Here is a 17970-nt window from a genome sequence, read left to right on the forward strand (position 1 = left end):
TTATCAAGAAACAAAAAACAAAACAAAAAAATGCAGGTAATTTTTTTTTTATTTTGAGATTTTTATTTTATTTTTCGAAATTTATAATCTTTATTCTTCTTATTTGCATGTTAATTTCCGAAATCAATTGATTTTTATTTTCCTGAGTTTTCATACTTCGTTTATTTTTATTTTCAATTTCTCGATCTTTTTAACATTATTGTATTATTTTTGTTGGTTTTATATATAAATTTGGGTTAAATTTTGTAGTTTGTTAGATTTTGCATTAATTCTCTCTGTATTTTCTTATTTTATCTTGTATACCTACTTTTCAAAAAATTTTCCTTCTTCATTTTTGGCTGAAACTTGTGAAAAAATAACAAACATGATTTCAACCAATTCCAGTAATGTTGGAACCGAAAGCCCGTACAAAACCGACATTTAACTTCCTCAAGTATCCACCTCGGGGTCAATGTTATCCCTCCACAATAAATATTCCCCGCCGAACTCGGCCCGAAATCCTTTCCCCGACCGTACCCGCAACCATTATCATTTCAACAACCTCCCTCCCATAAACCATCGCCATCCTCGCCCATCGGCATACATAATTCCCGAGAAACTCATCTCTCTCGAAAGCGCCGCTTAAAATGCGCCACCTCTCACATCCTGTCGGATCTTTGACTTCCTCTACCGTCTCTCGCCGGCCCATTACCATGCCGGTCGTGTCCCATCTGGGCACTTTTACCATTCACGCTGTTTACCTGCTTCTGTCCGCAGATAACCCGTCGTACTTCTCGCTGGCCGCCGAGGCGGCCCCAGTCAGCCACAAGAAGCCCCACAGGATGGGCACCAGCGACAGCGAGTGCTCCCTGAGCCGGACCTCCACGCCGCCGAAAGGCCAGAGGAGGCTGCGCAGCTTCCTGCGCTCGGTCAGCTCGAACTCGGCCGACTCCAACCAGGAGCTGCTGATCATGGGCGAGCCCAGGCTGTCGGACATCGCGCCCGACCTGGCCTTCAAGCACCAGAGCAGGTCCAACTCGCTGAAGAGCCGCGACGGGCACGGGGAGGTGGTGTACAACCTGGTGCCCACGGAGGAGGAGGAGGATGGGGAGGCGTCCGGGGACGAGGTCAGATTTTTCGCCTAACTATAATTAGTTAAAATAGCTACCGGTTCTTATTTAGCTATAATTGATAGTTAAAATTTATAGTTAAAATTTGGCGTGTTTTCAGGTGTTCCTCACCGAGGACACCGCCACCTACTACAACTACTCCCCGGGGAAGGCGTCCACGCAGCGCCGCCACTCCATCGGCACCTTCATCAACCGCGAGCGCTCCTCCAGCATGGCCTCCTCCTTCAAGGAGGACCTGCCCCAGGCCATCGTGCACGCCACCTCCGACGGGGAGGCGACCTCTTCGCTGTTCGACGACCATTCCCTGCGTCACGCGTCGTACCCCAGGAAGCGGTGTCCTCGCTGCACTCGAGGTGAGTAATTTACCAATGTACAGTGATTCGATAATAGAGACAATGATGTCGTTGTACAATTTAAGATGGTGGCTCGAATAATGGCTTCTTTGAAGAGAGTTAGTGTGTGTGAAGAGGGGGATTTGTGGAAACAATGAGCGCTTGTTGGGGTGACGATGATTGCTCGAAGAGTGCTCTGGGAGGTCTGTTTGTTAGGAGATGATTTACGTTTTGTGCGGCTGGATGAGGGCGATAAGCGAGCGCAGCGAGCTGCGGTTAATTTATGGCGGATCGATGTGTTTTTGGGTTTTAATTTAAGGCGAACTGATTCGGTTCCGTTAAGATATTCATCTTCGTGCGGAGCTGAAATTACACAGCGCTGGAATTCATTAACTTCGACTCTGTTTTCTGTTTCATTGAGTCACTTAGGCCATAAATATTTACGCACATACATCTGCTTTCGATAATATTTAGAAGAAAAATGCTTTTTCGTGCATGAGGTTGTAATCTGATTTTTTTATTTGGTTTTGTGGTCACCGATTATTAACATATTTTGTCCTTGGAAATTAGGTTCTGATTTCTTAATTTTACTATAAAAGGTCATAGTTTAGCCCATCGCAGTTTTTTTCTTCTGTTTACAATTATGTACTTGTTTGGGTACTTTATAGTAATTAAAGAATAAAAAATAAAAAAAATTACATGAGACTTTGATAATAATTTTATTAATTTCTTAAAATAAGATTCTGAACAGAGTTTAATAATAAATCGTAACCATTTCTTTATAGTTGGCCTAGTCATCAGGTCATTAATGATTTTTAACCTTGGCTAACATATTTTTGCTCAATTCTATCTAATAAGAATGACTGGTCAGTTAATTATAATTAATATGTCGAGTGGATTTAATTTATCATTAGCAGTCATTTATCTCTGGAATTAGTTTAACAGAATTGGGTTACGTTTAAGAAACGTACAATTACCCAATAAAGCGTTAATACTTTCCAATTAACTATAATTGATAGTTAAATTTTTTTATCCATAGCTAACATATTTTTGCTAAAATCATGCTGGTTGATTATTTAATTAGTAGATGGGGTGGACTTGATTTAGTATCCCCAACCATTTATCTCTGGAATTAGTTTAACAGAAATTGGTTGCTTTTAAGAAATTAAGACCCGGTTTATAGAAAGCGATGTTAAAGTTAATTCTCGATTAACTTTTAATTGAGGTCCGTTGCTAGGTAACGTGCCAGTTCTAACCAATCACGGGCTCATATTCCACATTTTAATCCTGTGTTAAATTAATCGAGGATTAAATATTTAATTCGCCTTTCTATAAACCGGCCCTAAGAATAATAATTAGCCAATAAACAGTTAATAATTTCTGTTTAACTATAATTAGTAGGGAAAAATTTGTCCTGTATGTATAGGTGATGATATAATTTTTTATTATTTCCCATTGCCAATATGTTTTTACTAAAATCTGGCCCATAAAAATGAAGAAATTATGCTGGTTGATTAACTATAAATAGTATATCAGGTGGATTTGATTTAGTATTTGTTGTAATTTACCTTGGGAGTTAGTTTAACAGAAAAGGCTTATTTTTAAGAAATAGTATACAGTTAGTCAATAAATAGTTCATATTTTCTAATTAACTATAACTGATAGTTAAAAATTTGCTTTGGCTGTTCCAGTGATAATATAATTACTGATTTTTATCCATAGCTAGCATATTTTTGCTAAAATTTAATCCATAAATAAAAAGTCGTGGTAGTTGATTAACTATAATTACTATATAGGGTGGATTTGATTTACAATTCGCAATCATTGATCTTTGGAATTGGTTTAATAGAAATATGTTAGTTTTAAGAAATATTGTACAAACAGCCAATAGATGGTTCACATGTTTTGTTTAACTATAATTGTTACTTAAAAATTTTGCCCTGATTGTCGCAGTAATGATATAGTTTTTATTTTAACCCACAGCTAACTATTTTTGCAAAAATCCAATCCATATAAATGCAGAAATAATGTTGGTCGATTAACTATAACTAGTAGATCCGGCAGAGAATTGATTTAGTATCCATAGTCAATTATCTCTGGAATTAGTTTAACAGAAATTGGTTACTTTTAAGAAACACTGAACAATTATTCAATAAACATTGAATGTTTTTTAACTATAATTAGTACTGAGAAATTTGCTTTGATGGTATCGGCGATGTTTCTACTAAAATCTAGCCCATTAAAATGAAGAAATTATGCTGGTTGATTAACTATAAATAGTATATCAGGTGGATTTGATACAGTAATCGCAGTCATTCATATCCGGAGTTGGTTTAACAGAAAAGTTTTATTTTTAAGAAATAGTATCCAGTTAGTCAATAAACAGTTCATATTTTCTAATTAACTATAACTGATACTTAAAAATTTGCTTTGGCTGTTCCAGTGATAATATAATTATTGATAAAAATGAATATAATAATAATCAATAATTGGGTAAAAACCCAGCTAGCATATTTTTGCTAAAATCTAGTCCATAAATTAAGAATTCGTGTTAGTTGATTAACTATAATTACTATATCGGGCGGATTTGATGTTCAATTCGCAATCATTTATCTTTGGAATTGGTTTAATAGAAATATGTTACTCTTAAGAAATACTGTACAAACAGCCAATAGACGGTCCATATTTTCTGTTTAACTATAATTGTTACTTAAAAATTTTACACTGATTGTCTCAGTGATTATATAATTTTTTATTTTGACCTGTAGTTAACATATTTAGCAAAAATCCAGCCCATATAAAAGCAGAAATCATGTTGGTGGATTAACTATAATTGGTACATCGGGTAAAGATTTGATTTAGTATCCATAGTCATTTATCTCTGGAATCAGTTTAACAGAAATTGGTTGCTTTTAAGAAATACTGAACTATTATTCAATAAACATTGAAATTTTTTTAACTATAATTAGTAGTGAAAAATTTGTTTTCACAGTGTCGGCGATGATATAATTTTTTATTATTTATTACCCATAGCCAATATGTTTTTACTAGAATCTAGCCCATAAAAATGAAGAAATTATGCTGGTTGATTAACTATAAATAGTATATCAGGTGGATTTGATATAGTAATCGCACTCATTCATATACGGAGTTAGTTTAACGAAAAAAGCTTATTTTTAAGAAATAGTATACAGTTAGTCAATTAACAGCTCATATTTTCTAATTAACTATAACTGATAGTTAAAAATTTGCTTGATAATATAATTATTGATTTTTACCCATAGCTAGCATATTTTTGCTAAAATCTAGTCCGTAAATTAAGAAGTTGTGCTAGTTGATTAACTATAATTGCTATATTGGCTGGATTTGATTTACAATTCGCAATAATTTATCTTTGGAATTGGTTTAACAGAAATATGTTACTTTTAAGAAATAGATAATACACAGTTCATATTTTCTGTTTAACTATAATAGTTACTTAAAAATTTTGCCCTAGTTGTTTCAGTGATGATATAATTTTGTATTTTTACCCATAGCTAATATATTTTTGCCAAAGTATAACCAAGGAAAATTAACAAATCGTCCTGGTTGATTAACTATAATAATCAGTGTATCGGGTGGAGTTAACAAAAATGGATAAGTGACAGTTGAAAATGTGTTTCAGTGATGATATCATTTTTTTCAGTTTTACCCATAACTGACATATTTTGCTAAAATCTAGTCTATAAAGATAACAAATTAACTATAATTTTATTAGTATATTGGGTGGCTCCGATTTAGTACTCGCAATGATTTATCTCTGAAAGTAGTTTAACACAAATTGGTTACTTTTAGGCAATGCTGTACAATTACCCAACAAATAGTTAATATTTTCTATTTGTCTATAATTGATAGTTAGAAATTTGCTCCAGCTGTTTCAGTAATGATACATTTTTTACTTTTTCCATAGCTAACACATTTTTTCTAAAATCTAGTCCACAAAAATGAAAATATCATGCTGGTCGATTAACTATAATTGATATATTGAGAGAATTTAATTTAGTGTTCGCAGTCATTCATCTCCGGAGTTCGTTTAACAAAAATGGGTTATTTTTAAGAACTACTGTACATTTAACCAATGAACAGTTGATATTTTCTGTTTAACCATAATTGATAGTTAAAAATTTGCTTTTTTTCCTGATTACAATAGTAACATAAGTATTTATTTTAATTTTCATGTGTCATTAAAAAAGAAAAAAAAAATTTCGAGAGAATTTCATATTTTTTAAATATAACTAAAATATGAAAAAGGTAAATCTTAATCAGGTATCAAATTGATCCTACACTTGCAAAACTTTATTCTTAACTAAAATTTTAGCTATAACCTACTGATGATATTTAAAAATTGTTGTGTTGCATACAACCATGATTGTAACTTTAAAAGGCGTATTAGAAAAACATTTAAATGTAAAAAAAGAATAAAAAATACCGTAAACAGTTAATTTTTCGTGTTTAACTATAATTGATAGTTAAAAATGCGCTGTGCTGTTTCATGAATGATTATTATATAATTTTTACTTACAATTAAAATCAACCCAACAAAATGAAAAATAATCCTGCTTGATTAACTATAATTAGTATACTGGGTGATTCATATTGGTTTTCGCACGAAAAACACAAAATGAAGATACAGAATTTGAAATTTTTGTTCCAAGAATTATTTTGTAACTAAAATGTGAAACTGAACGACCGACCACCGAATTCACACTACTCAGATCTGTCTTGGCCTGAGTGCTGCAGTAAACCGTTCTATCCGATATTAAATTGCTACAACACCTAGTCGCAAAATCGAATCAATCAATCCCAGCAGCTCTTAAGATTCCGCAAGAAACCTCTAAACAGCGAAACACAAAATACACTTCTCCGGAATCGATTAATTACACCCATCTTCATCACTTCCGGCACTTTTATTGGCTCCAATAGTCCCTCAATTGCCTCCTCAATTACATAACGCGCTTCTTATTTGGCGCTAATAGCCGAAGACATGGAGGATATCCGTGTTCGTCTGTACTCAAGACACGTCCATCGGCCATCTTCACCCCCACCTAATTAAACGTGGATTGATTGTCAGATATTTTATTCTTTACTAGTTATCAATCGGCCATCCAAGTGTGAATCCGCGCGTCCTCGTCTCGTGCCGCCAAGTACATAGTCGATGCCACTGTAATTAACCGTAAGTCTTTACCATATCCACCCCAACACCCAGCAAAAAAGGGGTTTCATGGGGCTAAAACTCGCGGCCATCTTGATTCTTCTTGTTGTCTTGAGCCGGCACGTGACATCCTGCGCACGTGCATCTTGCTTCCAGGAAAGGATGCGCCGGAAGTTGGCTAGAACGGATTAATTGCATACTGATTGCTGCATCTGCATACGAAGATGCATATTCGAATTATTATCGTTATTTATATTTGGGGTTTGTTATGGTCGGTGCCAAGGTCGTCGCTCAAACAAAGGAAAAGCGTTCCAAGAAACAAGTGTTTGTTATTTTATAAGTGTGTCTTATATATTGTTACAAGAAACGAAAAAAATTCGTGAGGTAAAAAATTTTTTTTGTCAAATTTTGGACCCAAATTTTGACTAGTTTGCAGTCGTTTTTACAAAAAGTAAACCTATAGAAACATAGTCCGATTCTTCCTCTTTCCAAATCGCTAAACACTTTCCAGGTACGGTGTACAATAGGGCAGCAATTCGATTCCAGCGGAGCTCCGAAATCTAACTGGGTTAAGTGAGTGGCAGGGGTCCGTTCGCGCTCCGCGCCTCTTCGCTAAATTCATTTCCGCGGATTTGGCGGGAACTGGAGACGTTTTCGCACGGTTTGCTCAAAAGTGGATGTAATCAGAGGTCTGGGATTGAATTTCGGCGCAGACGAAGGGTCAGATGCCTCAACAAAAATAAATTTCAAGGATGTTGGAGGCGATTGTTGTCTCTCGTAACGTGACTGAAATTATTTGAGCGGTCCTGCGTTGTACGTGAAGATGAGTTCAAATAGGTGCGAGACTTTGGTGCGGGGAATGGTGATGTTGAGGGAATTTTGGTCGGAAAGTTGGTTGAAGGTTGTTTTGATAGACTTTGGCATGTTTCTGAAGTACAGTCGAGCAAATTCAACTTGTTTGAAAGTTTTTCGTTTCAATTTTTCATTTTCTGTCTTCTTTAATTTTTAAAAGATTTGTAATTTTTCTGCTTGAAACGTCAAATTTAATTTATCGTTTCTTCAACTGTTTAATTTTTCATTTGTGTAAATGTCTGTTTGCAATTTTTATTTCAGTTTGTTATTTTTACAATTTTTCGATTTTTCAATGTTCTGGTTTTATTTATAATTTAACGTTTCTTCAATTATTGGTTTCTTCAATTGTTCGATTTGCAAGTTTTCATTTTTAGTTTTTTTTGTTTCCTTAATTTTTAGATTTTGTAATTTTTCGTTTTAAAATTTCAATTTTTATTTTTTCATTTTTTCAATTTGCAATTTTTCTGGTTTTTTCTTCTATTTTTTTTGTTTTTTCCTTTTTTTTTAATGTTCCGATTTTATTATTCTTTGTTCTTTTTTTGTTTCTTTAGTTTAACGATAAATATAATCCTTCGAGTTTTTATTTTTAAGTTTTTCAATTTTTCGATTTTCCAAATTTCGGTTATATCAATTTCTAGATTTGACAACTTTTCGTTTTGAGTTTCCCCAGTTTTCAATTTTTTATTTTTTGACTTGCGAATTTTCTATTTTTTTTTTTGTTTTTTCAATTTTTAGTTTTTCAATTTTTCAACTCTTTAGTTTTTCATTCGTTCAAATTTTTTTCATTTGTGTTTACTTTTCTTATTTTTAGAATTTTTCGTTTTTGCAGTGTTCCGATTTTGTTTTTTTTTATTTTTCGTTTCTTCAGTTTTTCCTTTCTTCTATTTTCATTTTTTTGGTTCAATTTTTAGGTTTTCCAATTTTTCATTTTTAGTTTCCCCAGTTTTCAATTTTTAATTTTTCGAAATTCGTTTGGGTTTTCGATTTTGTAATTCTTTCTTCAATTCTTCGCTTCTTCAGACTTTCATTTCTTCAATTTTTACTTTCTTCAATTTTTCGTTTCTCCATTTTTCGTTTCATCAATTATTCGTTTCTTGATTGTTCCATTTCTTTAATTATTCGTTTCTCCACTGTTTCCTCTGTTCAGTTTTTTTTTCTCTAATTTTTCCTTTCTTTAGTTTTTCCTTTTTTCAATTTTTGGTTCTTTAATTTTTCGTTTCGTTTCTTCAATTTTTCATTTTTTGTTTCAATTTTTCGTTTTGAGTTTCGGTTTTCGATTTTGTGATTTTTTTTTTCAATTTTCCGTTTCCACAATGTTTCGTTTCTTCAATTTTTCTTTTCATCAAGATTACTTTTCCTCAATTTTTCGTTTCTTCAAGTTTTCCTTTCTTCAAAGTTTCCTTTCTTCAATTTTTCAATTCTTCGGGTTGTCCTCTCTTCAATTTTTTGTTTCTTCAATTTTTCATTTCTTCAAGATGTCTTTTCTTCAATTGTTCCTTTCTTCAATTATTTGTTCCTTCAATTTTCCATTTCGTCTTGTTTCGTTTCTTTAATTTTTCACTTCTTAAATTATTCGTTTATTCTTTTTTCGTTTCTTCAATTTTTCGTTTCTTCAATTTTCCGTTGCTTCAATTTTTCGTTTGTTCAATTTTTCGTTGCTTCAATTTTGCCTTTCTTCAATTTTTCAAGCTTCCTTTTCTTTATTTTTTCGTTTCTTCAAGTTTTCCTTTCATCAAGTTTTCCTTTCTTGAAATTTTACTTTCTTCAAGTTTTCCTTTCTTCAAGTTTTCCTTTCTTTAAGTTTTCCTTTCTCCAAGTTTTCCTTTCTTTAAATTTTCATTCAAGTTTTCCCTCCTTCAATTTTTCGTTTCCTCAATTTTTCGTTCCTTTAATTTTCCGTTTCTTCTTTTTTTCGTTTTTTCAATTTTTCGTTGCTTCAATTTTGCGTTTCTTCAATTTTTCATTTTTTGTTTCAATTTTTCGTTTTTAGTTTCGGTTTTCGATTTTGTATTTTTTTTCAATTTTTCGTTTCTTAAATGTTTCGTTTCTTCAATTTTTCCTTTCTTCAAGGTTTCTTTTCTACATTTTTTCGTTTCTTCGAGTTTTTCTTTCTTCAGTTTTTCATTTCTTCAATATGTCTTTTCTTCAATTGTCCGTTTCTTCAATTTTTTTGTTCCATCAATTTTCCATTTCTTCTTGTTTCGTATCTTCAATTTTACACTTCTTAAATTTTTCCTTGCTTCAATTTTGCGTTTCTTCAATTTTTAATTTTTTTGTTTCAATTTTTTAGTTTTCCAATTTTTCGTTCTGAGTTTCCCCAGTTTTCAATTTTGTATATTGCTTCAAGTTTACCTTTCTTCAATTTTTCGTTTCTTCAATTTTTCCTTTCTTCAAGACTACTTTTCTTCGATTTTTCGTTTCTTCAAGTTTTCCTTTCTTCATGTTGTCCTCTTTTCAATTTTTTGTTTATTCAAGCTTTCCTTTCTTAAATTTTTCGTTTCTTCAATTTTTCATTTCTTCAAGATGTATTTTCTGCATTTGTTCGTTTCTTTAATTTTCCATTTCTTGTTTCATTTCTTCACTTCTTAAAGTATTCGTTTCTTCAATTTTTCGCTTCTTCAATTTTTCGTTTCTTCAGTTGCTTCAGTTTTGGGTTTCTTCAATTTTTAATTTTTTGTTTCAAATTTTTGATTTTCAATTTTCCGTTCTGAGTTTCCCCAGATTTCAATTTTTTATTTTACTGCAAGTTTTCCTTTCTTCAATTTTTCGTCTCTTTAATTTTTCCTCTCTTCAAGATTACTTTTCTTCAATTTTTCGTTTCTTCAAGTTTTCCTTTCTTCATTTTTTCGTTTCTTCAAATATTTCTTTCTTCAATTTTTCATTTCTTCAAGTTTTCCCTTCTTCAAGGCTTCCTTTCTTCAATTTTTCATTTCTTCAAGTTGTCCCCCCTTCAATTTTTTGTTTTTCAAGTTTTCCTTTCTTCAAGGTTTTCTTTCTTAAATTTTTCATTTCTTCGGTTTTTCATTTCTTCAAGATGTCTTTTCTTCAATTGTTCGTTTCTTCAAGTTTTGTTTTACTTTTCTGTTTCTTTTTTTTTCGTTTCTTCAATTCTCCGTTTCTTCAATTTTTCTTTTTTTTTTTCAATATTTAAGTTTTCCAATTTTTCGTTTTGAGTTTCCCGTTTTCAATTTTTAATTTTTCGAATTTCGCTTCGGTTTTCGATTTTGTATTTTTTTTCAATTTCTCATTTCTTCAATTTTCCGATTTGCGAATTTTTCAGTTTTCATTTTTTTGTCTCAATTTTGAGATTTTACAATTTTCCGTTTTGAGTTTCCTCAGTTTTCTGTTTTTAATTTGTCGACTTTTCGTTTCGGTTTTCCATTCGGTAATTTTTTTTCAATTTTTCGTTTCTTCAATTTTTCATTTTTTCAATTTGTCTTTCCTTCAATTTTTTGTTTCTTCAATTTTTGATTTTGTAATTTTTCGAGTTAAAATTTCAATTTTTAATTTTTCAATTTTTCGACTCTCATGTTTCTTTTTTACAAATTTTCGACTTGTAATTTTTTATTTGTGTTCTCTTTTCTTAATCTTCAGAATTTTTCAATTATTCAATATTCCGATTTTATAATTTTTCGTTTCTACAATTTTTCGATTTACCATTTTTAAAATTTCCATTTTTTTTATTTCTTCAGTTTTTCGGTTTTTGAATGTTCTGATTTTATAATTTTTCTTTCTTTTGATTTTTCGAGTTTTAGATTTTTTACTTTTTCGGTTATCAATCTTAAATCTTTCAGTTTCTCTACTTTTCAGTGTTTGATATGCATTTTTTGTATTTTTCATTCTAATTTTCCAATATTTGAATTCATTAATTTCTTTTTATTTTTAATTTTTCACTGGTTTAATTTTTCGTTTCTTCACTTCTTCGATTTTCAATTTTTTCCGATATTTTGGTTTTTTGATTGTTTTTTTAATTTTCCAATTAGTCGATTTTCAAGTTTTCAAATAAAAAAAAATGGAAAAATATAAAATGAAAATTTTGAAAAAATTGGAAGTCAATAACTTGAGGAATTGAAGAAACTTAAAAATCGAAAAAGTGCAAAATCGAAAAAACGAAATATTGTAAAATCGAAATATTGAAAATTAAAGAAAACGAAAGAAACATTAAAAAAATAAAGGAAATAAAAAACGAAAAATTGTGACATAAAATCGCGAAAATGAAAAATTGTAATATGTGAAAACTGCAAAATTGAAAAATTGCAAATCGAATAATTGAATAAACAAAAAATTGACAATTTTGAAGTCGAGAAACTGAAAACTTGAAAAAATTAAATTTGAAAAAGCGAAAAATTATGAAACCGAAACAAAAGAAAGGAAAAAATTATAAAATCGAAAGAAACATTGAGAAAATAAAGGAAACGGAAAAACGAAAAACTGTAAAACATAATCAAATAAAAAATAAAAATTTAAGAACTTGAAAAATTCAGGGGACGAAAAATAAAAAATTGAGAAACTGAAAAATTGAAAAATGAAAACTTGTAGTAATCTCAAAAAATTGCAGTTGCAAAATGTTGTACAATTTTGAATGTCTAGAGTGAAAACACAACATGGATTCATACACCACAAGTATTAGTAATAAAATTAAAATCTCCTAGCTTTATTGCGAAGCTGTTCGACTCTCAACGCTGCAAGTAAGAAATCCGTCCACACTTCCCCATAAATTCCCCGGATTCCTCCGCCCGAACACGTAGGTAATCCCCTTTTAATAACGCTAATCGCAGATCACGCGTTCGCAACTTCAAAGCGGAATTTGATATACTTAGCCAACTTTAGCGCATCCAACTCGTAAGCAAACATGAACTCTTCGCTTGAACTTTCCGGCTTGGCACTTTTAATCCTAATCCCGAAACGCGATGAATGCGTGTGACGTCGGCTCGAAGTCGCAATTAGTGACGGTGGTTTCTGTTTTGCGGCGAAACTGGACACCCACAGCTGAAATAAAATATTTTTAATGGTGTCTAGTGGTTGTAAGCCGCGGATTATCGGAAACGTGTTCCAGACATGTCTTGCGGGATGAAACATTGTTTGACAAGTTAAATTTGTGCCAGTTATTCGACACAATAATCCGGGGTTTGGTAATTCCACGAAACGTGGTCGGGGCGGGCGGGAGGTGGCGATTTCTGGGTAAAAATAACCGGGAATGGCAGATGGGTGTGATTAGCGAGCGAGGGTTCGACGGTTTTGGAGGCACAAAGAAGTGAATGGCATTCGGGAATTCGTAAAAAAAGTTACTACGAAGTCGTTGAATTGTTATCAGTTCTGGGTTAATTTTCAGATTAAAGGATAAAATTTAACTTCAAAAACAAAAAACAAACCAAGAAGTGACTTAAATTTGACCATTGAGAAGTTTTTTATTTTTTTAAGACATCCAAGCCAGGAGAAAAAATGAAAAAATTCAACTTTTCAAAGTCAAAAAAAATGTCAAAATATGGGATGCTATTTTAGGCATTTTTATGCACATATAGCAAATATTATGAACGTTATATTAGAAAATCTCAAGAGCAAAGAGAACTTTTTGCGATTTTTTTGAAGACTTTCAAAAAAAAAGTCAAAAATTTCAAGTCTTATCAACTGTCAAAAAATTGAATCTTTATAAAGTCGGAAAAAAATCGCCAAAAATTATCAGATATGGATCTCGACGAACTGAAACGAGAAACGTAGGAGACTGATGTTTTGGGGCAAGAATATATGAGCAAATCAAAAATAGTATAGTATTTTTTCAAAATAAAAAACACACATTCAGCATGACTCCAGAAAAAATGACACGGCAAAAATAATGAGAGAATTCGGGAAAACAAATCAGAAGTTCATACAGTTTCCACTTTGCTGAATTTTGCGGTGCAAACACAAATTTTTAGAAAATTTCAAAATATGGATTATGTCATTTTAGTAATTTTTGTGAAACAATAGCAAATATCAACGAACGGTTATCTTAGAAAATTCCAGTAGTTTGAACTTTACCAAGGAGAATTTTTTGATACTTTTTTGAAGACTTTCAGAAAAAAGTCTAAAATTTCAAGCTTTATCGATTATTATTATCCAAAAATTAAATTTATTCAACTTCGTCAAAACAACCGCCAAAACTTTCTCAGGAGTAAAGAACGACGAACTGAAAGGAAAAACGTAGCAAATTAATGGTTTTGGGACAAGTCAAAATTGTTTACCAAGAATGGTATTTAAAAAAAAACATTTAGCACAATTCCAGAAAAACTGACGTGGGAAAAATTATGAAAAAATTCAGACTTAAACAGAAATTTCGTGTTTTTCTGGAAAAAAGTAGAAGTTCATACGACTGCTGCTTTCCGAATTATTTTGGTTTAAATTCGAATTTTTGGAAAATTTAAAATTTTGGGATATGTTATTTTAGAAATTTTTGTGAAACTACGGCAAACATCAACGAACGGTCATGTCAGAAAATCTCAGTGGCTTGAACTTTACCAAAGAGAATTTTTTGATATTTATTTGAAGACTTTCAAGGAAAAGTAAAAAATTTCAAGATTTATCAGTTGTCCAAAAATTGAATCTTTTCAAAGTCGACAAAAAAAATCGCCAAAAATTCTCATATATGGATCTCGACGAACTGAAACGAGAAACGTAGGAGACTGATGTTTTGGGGCAAGAATATATGGGCAAATCAAAAATTTTGGTCAGCAATAATATTTTTTCAAAATAAAAAACACACATTCAGCATGACTCCAGAAAAAATGAGACGGCAAAACTTATGAGAGAATTCAGGAAAACAAATTAGAAGTTCATACGGTTTCCACTTTGCTGAGTTTTTCGGTTCAAACACAAATTTTTAGAAAATATCAAAATATGGAATATGTCATTTTAGCAATTTTTGTGAAACAATAGCAAATATCAACGAACGGTTATCTTAGAAAGTTCCAGTAGTTTGAACTTTACCAAGAAGAATTTTTTGATATTTTTTTGAAGACTTTCAGAAAAAAATCAAAAATTTCAAGCTTTATCGATTATTATTATTATCCAAAAATCAAATTTATTCAACGTCGTCAAATAAACCGCCAAAACATTCTCAGAGGTAAAGAACGACGAACTGAAACGAAAAACATAGCAAATTAATGGTTTTGGGACGAATCAAAATGTTTTACCAAGAATGGTATTAAAAAAAAAACATTTTGCACGATTCCAGAAAAACTGACGTGGGAAAAATTATGAAAAAATTCAGACTTAAGCAGAAATTTCGTGTTTTTCTGGAAAAAAAAGTAGAAGTTCATACGACGGCTGCTTTGCGTATTATTTTGGTTCAAATTCGAATTTTTAGAAAATTTAAAATTTTGGGATGTTATTTTAGAAATTTTTGTGAAACTACGGCAAACATCAACGAACGGTCATCTCAGAAAATCTCAGTGGCTTGAACTTTACCAAAGAGAATTTTTTGATATTTATTTAAATACTTTCAGGGAAAAGTATAAAATTTCAAGAGTTATCAGTCGTCCAAAAATTGAATCTTTTCAAAGTCGACAAAAAAAATCGCCAAAAATTCTCATATATGGATCTCGACGAACTGAAACGAGAAACGTAGGAGACTGATGTTTTGGGGCAAGAATATATGGGCAAATCAAAAATTTTGGTCAGCAATAATATTTTTTCAAAATAAAAAACACACATTCAGCATGACTCCAGAAAAAATGAGACGGCAAAACTTATGAGAGAATTCAGGAAAACAAATTAGAAGTTCATACGGTTTCCACTTTGCTGAGTTTTTCGGTTCAAACACAAATTTTTAGAAAATATCAAAATATGGAATATGTCATTTTAGCAATTTTTGTGAAACAATAGCAAATATCAACGAACGGTTATCTTAGAAAGTTCCAGTAGTTTGAACTTTACCAAGAAGAATTTTTTGATATTTTTTTGAAGACTTTCAGAAAAAAATCAAAAATTTCAAGCTTTATCGATTATTATTATTATCCAAAAATCAAATTTATTCAACGTCGTCAAATAAACCGCCAAAACATTCTCAGAGGTAAAGAACGACGAACTGAAACGAAAAACGTAGCAAATTAATGGTTTTGGGACAAATCAAAACTTTTTACCAAGTATGGTATTTAAAAAAGAAATTTAGCACGATTCTAGAAAAACTGACATGGGCAAAAAAAGAGACAAAATTCAAACTTAAACAGAAATTTCGTGTTTTTCTGGAAAAAAATTAGAAGTTGACACGACGGCTGCTTTGCAATTATTTTGATCCAAATTCGAATTTTTGGAAAATTTAAAATTTTGGGATATGTTATTTTAGAAATTTTTGTGAAACTACGGCAGACATCAACGAACGGTCATGTCAGAAAATCTCAGTGGCTTGAACTTTACCAAAGAGAATTTTTTGATATTTATTTAAAGACTTTCAGGGAAAAGTACAAAATTTCAAGAGTTATCAACTGTCCAAAAATTGAATTTTTTCAAAGTCGACAAAAAAATCGCCAAAAATTCTCATATATGGATCTCGACAAATTGAAACGAGAAACGTAGGAGACTGATGGTTTTGGGACAAGAATATATGGGCAAATCAAAAATTTCGACCAGCAATAGTATTTTTTCAAAATAAAAAACACACATTCAGGATGACTCCAGAAAAAATGAGACGGCAAAAATTATGAGAGAATTCGGGAAAACAAATTAGAAGTTCATACGGTTTCCACTTTGCTGAATTTTTCGGTTCAAACACAAATTTTTAGAAAATTTCAAAATATGGAATTTGTCATTTTAGCAATTTTTGTGAAACAATAGCAAATATCAACGAACGATTATCTTAGAAAGTTCCAGTAGTTTGAACTTTACCAAGAAGAATTTTTTGATATTTTTTTGAAGACTTTCAGAAAAAAGTCAAAAATTTCAAGCTTTATCGAATATTGTTATTATTATCCAAAAATCAAATTTATTCAACGTCGTCAAAAAAACCGCCTAAACATTCTTAGTGGTAAAGAACGACGAACTGAAACGAAAAACGTAGCAAATTAATGGTTTTGGGAGAAGTCAAAATTTTTTACCAAGAATGGTATTTAAAAAAAACATTTAGCACGATTCCAGAAAAACTGGCGTGGAAAAAATTATGAAAAAATTCAGACTTAAGCAGAAATTTCGTGTCTTTCAGGAAAAAAATGTAGTTCATACGACGGCTGCTTTGCGAATTATTTTGGTTCAAATTCGAATTTTTGGAAAATTTAAAATTTTGGGATATGTTATTTTAGAAATTTTTGTGAAACTACTGCAAACATCAAGGAACGGTCATGTCAGAAAATCTCAGTGGCTTGAACTTTACCAAAAAGAATTTTTTGATATATATTTGAAGACTTTCAAGGAAAAGTAAAAAATTTCTAGAGTTATATCCAAAAATTGAATTTTTTCAAAGTCGACAAAAAAATCGCCAAAAATTCCCATATATGGATCTCGACAAATTGAAACGAGAAACGTAGGAGACTGATGGTTTTGGGGCAAGAATATATGGGCAAATCAAAAATTTTGACCAGCAATAGTATTTTTTCAAAATAAAAAACACACATTCAGCACGACTCCAGAAAAAATGACACGGCAAAAATTATGAGAGAATTCGGGAAAACAAATTAGAAGTTCATACGGTTTCCACTTTGCTGAATTTTTCGGTTCAAACACAAATTTTTAGAAAATATCAAAATATGGAATATGTCATTTTAGCAATTTTTGTGAAACAATAGCAAATATCAACGAACGGTTATCTTAGAAAGTTCCAGTAGTTTGAACTTTACCAAGAAGAATTTTTTGATATTTTTTTGAAGACTTTCAGAAAAAAGTCAAAAATTTCAAGCTTTATCGATTATTATTATTATTATCCAAAAATCAAATTTATTCAACGTCGTCAAAAAAACCGCCAAAACGACGAACTGAAACGAAAAACGTAGCAAATTAATGGTTTTGGGACAAGTCAAAATTGTTTACCAAGTATGGTATTTAAAAAAAAACATTTTGCACGATTCCAGAAAAACTGACATGGGAAAAATTATGAAAAAATTCAGAATTAAACAGAAATTTCGTGTTTTCAGGAAAAAAAATAGAAGTTCATACAACGACTGCTTTGCGAATTATTTTGGTTCAAATCCGAATTTTTGGAAAATTTAAAATTTTGGGATATGTTATTTTAGAATTTTTGTGAAACTAAGGCAGACATCAACGCACGGTCATCTCAGGAAATCTCAGTGGCTTGAAGTTTACAAAAGAGAATTTTTTGATATTTATTTGAAGACTTTCAGGAAAAAGTAAAAAATTTCTAGAGTTATAAGTTGTCCAAAAGTTGAATCTTTTCAAAGTCGACAAAAAATTGCCAGAAAATTCTCAGAGGTAGATCTCCAGGAACTGAAACTAAAAACGTCGCATATTAATGGTTCCGGTACAAGAATATAGGGACAAATAAAAAATTTTCGACCAACAATAA

At 31.3% G+C, this 17970-nt stretch overlaps 1 protein-coding gene across 1 annotated transcript in view; it reads left to right on the plus strand.

Annotated features, from left to right (window-relative positions):
* Window positions 1-17970, plus strand: part of LOC135129596 (phosphoinositide 3-kinase adapter protein 1) — a 71580-nt gene that overhangs the window by 14627 nt on the left and 38983 nt on the right. Inside the window, exons 3-4 of the mRNA XM_064056788.1 lie at window positions 757-1106; window positions 1210-1462. Coding sequence (XP_063912858.1) covers window positions 757-1106; window positions 1210-1462 — 603 coding nt within the window. The remainder of the gene's footprint in view (window positions 1-756; window positions 1107-1209; window positions 1463-17970) is intronic.

This window comes from Zophobas morio, unplaced genomic scaffold (assembly GCF_036711695.1).
Source record: "Zophobas morio isolate AGI-343-1 ecotype UQ-CSIRO unplaced genomic scaffold, CSIRO_AGI_Zmor_V1 ptg000016l, whole genome shotgun sequence".
In the NCBI taxonomy this organism is placed as follows: domain Eukaryota; kingdom Metazoa; phylum Arthropoda; class Insecta; order Coleoptera; family Tenebrionidae; genus Zophobas; species Zophobas morio.